The sequence below is a fragment of the Echinops telfairi genome, unplaced genomic scaffold, assembly GCF_000313985.2.
Source record: "Echinops telfairi isolate 266 unplaced genomic scaffold, ASM31398v2 ScPeMD7_7458;HRSCAF=8496, whole genome shotgun sequence".
In the NCBI taxonomy this organism is placed as follows: domain Eukaryota; kingdom Metazoa; phylum Chordata; class Mammalia; order Afrosoricida; family Tenrecidae; genus Echinops; species Echinops telfairi.
The window spans coordinates 39,804,719-39,813,490 of record NW_022111358.1 but is presented as its reverse complement, the minus strand read 5'-3'; the positions used below and the strand labels follow the sequence as shown (position 1 = coordinate 39,813,490).

At 43.0% G+C, this 8,772-nt stretch overlaps 1 protein-coding gene across 1 annotated transcript in view; it reads right to left on the bottom strand.

Annotated features, from left to right (window-relative positions):
• Nucleotides 1-8,772, bottom strand: part of LOC101646702 (ABC-type organic anion transporter ABCA8) — an 80,635-nt gene that overhangs the window by 13,521 nt on the left and 58,342 nt on the right. Inside the window, exons 26-31 of the mRNA XM_045299487.1 lie at nt 6,653-6,772; nt 5,447-5,512; nt 2,296-2,387; nt 2,074-2,194; nt 1,320-1,437; nt 46-137 (exon numbers count right to left, since the gene is read on the bottom strand). Of these exons, the coding sequence (XP_045155422.1) occupies nt 46-137; nt 1,320-1,437; nt 2,074-2,194; nt 2,296-2,387; nt 5,447-5,512; nt 6,653-6,772 (609 nt within the window). The remainder of the gene's footprint in view (nt 1-45; nt 138-1,319; nt 1,438-2,073; nt 2,195-2,295; nt 2,388-5,446; nt 5,513-6,652; nt 6,773-8,772) is intronic.

The following is an 8,772-nucleotide window of genomic DNA, read 5'->3' as shown; positions in this document are numbered from 1 at the left end:
GTTTGAGTTCTACCCGATGGCACCGTTTGCACATCATTCACCTACCTGTCCTGCAGTGGGCTGTGTGTTTCCTGTGATAATCTTAATGGTTGTACTTTTTCCAGCTCCATTGTGTCCTAATAATCCTAAAACCTCACCTGAAAAAAAAAAAAGAAGCTGGTTACACTTAGTATTAATGTAATTGAATCGAACACTTTAGAATAAAATCTATAACAGTAGTCTCATATCATATTTGTTCCTTTTGTGATTGACTAATTTCACTCAGCATTATGTCCTCTGGGTTCATCCAGGCACATCAAGCATTTTGTGATTTCCTCATTGTTTTTCATCAGTGTGTAGTACTACATAGCATACACACACACACACACACTGATGTTTCCTCATCTATTCTTTTACTGATGGGAATTTACATTGTATCCCAGAAAATAAAACAAGTTAAGGGCTGTCAAACAAAGGAAAATGGATTTTGGAGTTTTCCAAGGGAAAGGGAGAGGAGGACAAGGGATGGCAGATAAAGCAATGGGCTAGAATGTTGTCAAATGTTAACTTGGCTGAAATGGTAGATAGTAGTTCACACGAGGAAGAAAAGAAACCCAGGAGCCAGTGAGGAGTAAACTATTGTGGGGTTAGCAAGTCGTTTAAACTATTACATACAATGTTTATGATCTGAAATGTAGCCCCTGCCCTGCCTAATTGAGAGTTTTCAAAAGGGACACAACCTATTCTGGAGGCTCATATGTGACATTGCTCCATGCGCTTCTTATTTAATTATCTCAACCAGCAGGAGGAGTGGTTATCATAATCTCCTCTCGTTTGTTTGGGGACAGAGCCATCAGAGGTGAGGGTCCCTGCCAAGGTTAGATGGAATTAAAGTGACCCAACTACTCTTGGAAGCCCAAGATGTCAGACTCTTTGCCCTGTCTCTGTCTCCAACCACCCTGTGGCAGTCATTCAACGTCTGGTCATTTCACACCTTGATCAAGAGTTCCTAATGTGCTAGTCCACCTCCAGTCTATTCTCTTGTGAAAAGTAATGAGCCCCGGGAAATCGGTGGTGTTTATGATGTAGAAAGACCATGGTTTCAATGGCTCCCGTTTGTGGTGAGCTTGTGATTTCTCGATAGATGTGCGTTTACGTGGGGTGGGGTGTTGATTAATTTCTTTTAGAAATGTGTCACGTCTAAGGAGCTGTCGCGGTTGCCCTGTAGCTTGGTCTGTGTGTGACATAAGAGGTGGTTGACAGAATCATCTTCATCCATATCCAGACAGCTTTGAGGGGGAAGGCCCTGAGCCCACAACAGAAGAGTCACGGTGCCCAACCTTTTCTAACACAGAAAGAGACATTTCTGGTGGCTATTTTCTTCTTCTTCTTGGAAAAGCAGCGCTCCCTCTCCCCTGCATACTCCTTGCGTAGGCAGCTGGCAATGATGGCAGGCTTCTGTAAGTGAGAAGTGAATCATGTCAGACCTTACCTCTCTCCGTTCTTCTCTTAGAAAAGCTCCTCCTGCCTACTGGTTGGCCCTTTGTTGCCCAAAGCGTTCCCCAAAGGAGATCATCTGTGAGGTGACAAGCTGGCCATTCTCCTGTCCTAACACTTGCTCTTTGGAGACACCAGGCCATCATTTACTTCCCCTAACCGGGACAGTTGCTCAGAAGCAGATCACTGTATCCAACCCACTGGTCTCCTTACAGCAGAAGAGACTGAGAGAAGTATTGGATCATCTTCAGACAGGGCAACACATGCCGTGGACTGGACTGGACCCTGGAGTTTGGACAGTGCACTTGGCTCGTTTTCTACAACTCATAGGTTCTTTCTTTGCGTTTGTAATTTTAATAGCATATTCTATGTGCGTTTTTTTTTCATTTGCTAAAACAAATCAACGGAACTAACTTGATGTCAAATCTTCTCATTTAGAAGCAAAGATGGTGGCTATCTATTAAAATGAAACAAGTCCTCATTGGTATAGATTAGAAAAAACCCTGAAATCACTTGAGAATTATTCTTTGAGGCAGCCTACTGAAATGGACAGCATTATGTCGTCGTGGGTGAAATCATGGTGTTGGGATGCTTTACCTCATCAAAATTCGTGGAATTTAAGGCATTTGCTGTTCTCGCTCTTTCCAACTGAACATCTTCATCCTCCCCTTCTGGGACTTCTGGATTTTGACACACATCATTGCTTCTTGGAGAAATTCTAGAGTCAAAACCACCCATTAGTCATTGGTTCCATCCTGATAGCAAGAATATTGAATACTTTCAATCAAAAAAACAGAATCCAATTGGATTTCTCCCAACCTAAAGACAGGATCCTTTCTCATTGTTTTCTTTCCAAACTTCCATTCCAGACATCGCAGAATAAAAAGGAAGATGATAAAATGAAGGAAAGGCTAAGGATAAAGAGAGAGAAAGTTGCTTACAAATGCAGACAGATCATTGTCCCAGCATCACAGGTGACTTAGGAATGTCTGGTCGTCTACCAGGGTAATGCATGACAACATTGCTATAGCATGTCCAAGGATCTTTTTGGTACACACGAAACTATCAAATTCATTTACAAAAAACTGAAAACATAGAAGTACATGATGGTATTATATTACATTCTTTTCTCTAATGGTTGTACAGTGTTTGTAAAAAAAAAAAAAAAAGAACCATGCTATCTGATCACTAGCTCTTTAAGACCATCACTTGTCTGTTAGTTTGACATATTGTGGTGGCTTGTGTGTTTCTGTAATTCTGGAAGCTATGTTACTGGTATTTCAAATACCACCAGGGTCACCCCAAGTGAACAGGTCTCAGCAGAATTTCCAAGAACAGCCTATGAAGAAGGAATAGGCTGTCTACTTCACGGGAATTAGCCACAGAAAACCCTATGGATGGCAGTGAAACAGTACTGCTTACCGCAAACCTCACTAATGGAAGCAGATCATTTTAGAGATGGTGCCAGAAGATGCGTCCCTCAGGTGGGAATACTCTCAAAATATGACCGAGGAAGAACTGCCCACTCAAATTAGAACTGACCATCAGGACACAGAGGGAGTACAGCCTGCCGGAGTAAAACCTTTGGGGTCTTCATGTCTTGATGGAGCAAGACTCAAGATGAGGAGAAACAGCTGCACACATCAATTTATAATTGGAATGTATGAAATATGAATCTAAGAATGGGATGTCATTAAAAATGAAATGGAACTCATGAAGATCAGTGGTCTAGGCATGTGTGAGCTCAAATGTGGAGCTCAAATATCCCCCATACTGAGTTGGAAAACCATATGGTCGATTAGCCTGAAATGACAAAACCAAGAGGAATGACATTGCGATCACCCTCAGAAAGGACAGTTCAAGATCGATCTTGAAGTACAATGCTGTCTGTGATAGGATTATATGTATCTGCATGCAAGAAAATCCAATCAGCATAACAATGATTTAGATATATGCACCAAACACTAAATCTAGTGATGAGGAAATTGCATATTTTACCAACTTCTTTGGTCTGAAATTGATCAAACATGCTATAAAGACCCATTCATAATTATTGGCAATTGGAATGCAAAAGTTAGAAGGAAAGATAAAGAAATAGTAATTGAAAAATATGGTATAGGTGGTAGAAACTAAGGTAGCGATTGCATGAGAGAATTTTGCAAGACCAACAACCTCTTCATCTCAAATACCTTTTGCAACAACACAATACACATGGACTTCTTCAGATGGAATACAGTACACAAAAATCAGATTGACTATCTGTGGAAAGAGACAACGGAGAAGCATAATATCGTTAGCTGAAACCAGGCCAAGGCTGACTGGGTCACAGCTCATCAAATGCTTACATGCAAATGCAGCTTGAAGTTGAAAATGAAAACAAGTCCACAGATCCCAAATACGCCCTTGAGTGTTCCCCATCTGATTTTTGAGACCGTCTCAAGAACAATTTGATGCATTAAACACTAATGACGGCAGACCTGATAAACTGTGGTATGATATCATAGCATAATTAATGAAGAAAGCAAAAGGCAATTCAAAAGCCAAGGAAGAAAGAAAAGATCCACATGGATGCCAAGAAGACTCTGCAACTTGCTCGTCATCCTAGAGTAGCTGACACACATGGAAGAAATGATGAAGTCTAAGAACTGAACGGAAAATTTCAAACGGAGGTGGAGAAGAGAAAATATCATAATGAAATACACAAAGTTCAGAGTTAGAAAACTAAAAAAGAAGAGCACCGTTAGCATATCTTAAACTGAAAGAACTAAAGAAAATTGAGTTCAAGTGAGTACACACACTTGAAAGACTCCAGGGGCAAATATTGACTGAGGTAGGATGGGAGGAAGGCTTATGGACAACCGAAGATAAGCAGGTGACAGCCTGGTTTCCTGAAAGTGAGGGGCACTTAAGCACTTGCTGAAGGAGAGGAAGGATGGCAGCCTCCAGGACGGATTGCAACTCAATGTAAAGAAATTGAAAATCCTCACAATTGGACCAATAGGCAATATCACGATAAACAGAGAAAATTCAAATTGTTAAGAATTTCATCTTGCTGGGAACCACAATGAATGCTCATGGAAGCAGCAGTCAAGAGATCAAATGACAGGTTGCACTTGAGAAATCTGCTGCCAGAGACCTTTTCAGAGTATTGAAAAGCCAAGGTGCTAGTGTGATGAGTCCGGGGTGCCTGCCCCGAGCTATGGCGTTTTCAGCTGTTTCGTCAGCACAGGAGAGTTGGGCACTGAATAAAGGAGAGCGAAGAAGAAGGATGGATGCATTTGAACTGTGGTGTTGACGCGGAACATGGAAAGTCTGATGAACTGCCAGAAGAATAAGCGGCTCTATCTCAGAAGAAGTACAGCCAGAATGCTCCCTAGTGACAAGGATGGTGAGATGTCATCTCACGTACTTTGGACATGTCATCAGGAGAGCCCAGTTCTTGGAGAAGGCCATCATGCTTGGTCAAGTAGAAGGGCAGTGACAAAGAGGAAGGCCCTCACCGAGATGGACGGACACTGGCTGCAACAATGGGCTCAAACATGAGAATAAAGGTGAGGACGGGGCAGGACCAGGCAGCGTTTCTCTCTGTTGCACACAGGGTCTTCATGGGTCAGAACCGACTGGAAGGCACCCAACAACAACAACAACAACAATAACAACAACAACATATCATTATAAAAATATTTTCCCAGATTTGACAGCCATGCCAGCTCCGTGAACTACAGCGATCTATACCCCCACCTTAAAGAAGTTTTCACAGTGGGCCCAAGAGTTAAAATTATTGAGTGTAGGGCACAAGCAGAAGGCAAATGTTTTGAGAATGATGATGGCAACAAATGTACCTATGTGCTTGACACAATGGATGTGTGTATGGATTGTGTTAAGAATTGTACAAGCCCCCAATAAAATGATTAAAAAAATTGAGTATAATAAAATACAAAGTAATATTAAAATGAGAACGTGTGCTTACTATTAAAAATAACAGGAATTCTTCTATGCCATTTGATTCTTCATTAAACAGAGCAGATGCAAAAAGCTGAAAAAAGAAAGGTGATGGTTAAAGGTCAAGTTTTCTGTGTCATGATTTTTATCCAAACGAATGGGATTTGGTCCAATGAGGAGCCCTTTTGACATTCCCGCTTCCTATCTGCAAACTGCCAACTCCCAAACCGGGAGGGAAGGGCTGTCTCCTCTCTCCCTACATCTCTGTGTGACTTTGCTTTTATGTGAAGCAATAGGATCTAGTGACTATTCCGCTTCTGGTGAGAGAATTTCAGAGAATCTTTCTGGGAAGATCCCAAACAGTGAGGGAGGCAGGTCTCCTGTGGACACAGAACTGGATACATTTTTAGGTGCCGCACCATTGCTCTGCTTTATGGTATCATTCTCTTACGTTCTTTCCCCATAGATCACGCTTCCTTTAGAAGCATGATGCTCGTGGCCTGGGGGAACTCTTTTCTGTGGAGAGAAAGAGCTCACAACTGTTACCAGATTCTCAAAGGTTTCCACTACCCAGAAAACTTCTCAATCTTTCAGGAGAACATTGCAGAACTATACGCGTATTGTACCTCCCATCCTTTTGTAGAAGGAGCCCGAGTGGTGAGATGGGTTACATGTCGGTTTGCTAACCACAATGTCAACAGTTCGAATCCTCCAGTCATTCCATGGGAGAAAAATGAGGCTTTCTGCTCCCATAAAGATTTGGGGCTTCTAAAACCCAAAGGGGAAGTTCTACTCTGTCCCAGAGGGTCACCAAGAGTCAGAAATGACTGCAGAAGCAGTGTTTGGAGAGTTTGTGCTTTAGAAGGAACATGAGCATGGACTAGAAAACAAAAGGTCGATGTCGTTGTTTATCTGGGCTGCTGTTCCCGTACTCTGCACCCCCCATCTGTGGACATTTCGTTTTCTGCCATCTAAAGCTGAGCTACTCCCTGCCGTGTCCAAGTCTCAGAACCAGTGAAATGCTGGTCTGTCTCCCACAACCGCTAACTCCTTCCTCCACCCACATTAACGAGGGCCAGACTCTGATCACAGGTCCCCTGGAGCACATCTGGGTGAAAACCAATCTGGGGACACCATTCCAATGGTGTGCACGTTCAGCATCCTGTCCAGTCTAAACGCTAAGCGCAGCTTTCATAGATTTCAGGACACAAGGACAGAAGGTGGCATGACTTACGTGAACAGATAAGAACAGGCAGCCGATCAATGTGGCAGGTGGAACCAAAAAGGTGATGCACAGCAGTGCTGTCTTCCCATCGTTTCCCAGCATGAAGATCATCACAGAGAACATAATGATCTAAGGGAAGCACAGGGTGCATGTTGACCACTCTGAGTTGCAGTCTGCATCCCAGTTAAAGTGGCTTACTGGGAGATATTCCTCATTTCAACTCCAGCATCAGACGGCAAGCTGAAATAAATATCTTCAGGAACGTTTTCTCTTAGTGACTTACCCAAATACTTTTTTTGTCAAGAGCATCCTGAATTAATATGATATCCTTTGATAGACATATGGAATATTTTAATGATAGATGTGGAAGATGGAATATTTTAATGATAGGGGTGGAAAAGAAAATGGTGTAATATTGTCTTTGGAGCTAAAATTCAAATCAGTAAATTGTCATAATAGAAGTCATCATAAAGGAAAATAAAATTGACCTGAAACAGTAAAACAAGAAGAAAAGTAAAACAAAAATTAAAAAACAAGGAAAGCAGAGAATACCAGAAGGATGTTTACTTCTGTTTTATGGACTGTGTGAAGGCATTTTGGCTGTGTGGATCATCATGAATTAATGGATAGCACTGAAGAAGAATGAGAATCCCAGAACACGTCATTGTGCTCACATGGAACCTCTATGCAGACGCGGAGGCAGTCATTCGGACAGATCAAGGGAACACTGTGTAGCTTAAAATCAAGAAAGGTATGCATCTAGGTTGTAGATTTCACCATACATATTCGATCTGGATGCTGAGCAAATATCTGAGAAGTTGGTCTGTATCGAGAACCTACCATCAAGATCAGAGGAAGACTCATTAACCTCTGAAGCAAGGAAGATGGCACAACCTTGCTTGCTGAAAGCGAAGGGCACTTGAAGAACTTCCTGATGACGACCAAAGCCTTCACTATGGCAGCAGCATTCGGGAAATCAAACCACACCACGCCAGGAAATGCTTCAAAAGACCCAGGTAAAGTAGGAAAAAGCAAGGATGCCTCTTTTCAATCTAAGGTAGACCCATCCCAGGCCAGGGTATTTCCCATCAACCAATATGCACGGACAAGCTGGGCAATGGAACAGGAAGATTGGGAAAGAAACGATGGCTTTGAGTGATGGTGTTGGTAAAAAGGTGATCACATGATAGGAAACCTACTAATACAACTAGACCCTGGACTCCCAGAAGAATGAATCAGCCAGAATGCTCTTTCATCCTCCTTGGAAGTGAGGGGGAGGAGACGTTGTCACGTGAATGTTGGACCTGCTGCCAGCAGGTGAGTGTTTCTGGGCAAGGGCATCCGGCTTGGTAGCTGGTCAGAGAACAAGAGGAAGCCCGGCTAAGACATGAAGTGATACAATGGGTTCAAACAAAGGAGTGACTGTGAGGATGGTACAGGACTCAGCAGTAGTGAATTGGGTTGTACCTACCTTTGCTATGAGTTGGGAGCAAATGGAGGGCAACTCGGGGCAAAGCGGTTGTGAGTCAGGCTGCTAACTATCAGGTCAGCAGTTCTAACTCACCAGCTGGAGAAGATGAGGCTCTCTGTACTGATAAAGAGTTACAGTCTGGGAAACCCACAGGGACAATTCTACCTTGTCCTCTAGGGTGGCTGAGAGTCAGACTAGACTCAGGTGCTTGAACAACAACAGAATGAAATGCATAATGCAAATTAAAAATACCCTCAATAGTGTCTGGGGTCTTAAAGGCCTGAAGCTAAGCAAGCACCCATCTAGCAGAGAAGCAACAAGACCCCACGGAAGAAGCACACCAGCCTGTGCGATCATGAGGTGTTGACGGGATCAGGAAACAGACATCAGAAGACCCAGAACAGTCAAACAAATAAAACATATTGTTAAGAATGAGGGGGGTTGGAGCAGAGACCCAAAACCCATCTGTAGACAATGGGACATCCCTCACAGAAGGGTCACAAGGAAGGGATGAGTCAACCAGGGTGAAGTATAGCACTGATGAAACACACAATATTCCTCTGGTTCTTTGAGGCTTCCTCACCCTCCACTATCATGACCCCAGTCCTGCCTTTCACTGCAGGCTAGGCCGGAGCATGTACACAGGTACAGCTCAGAG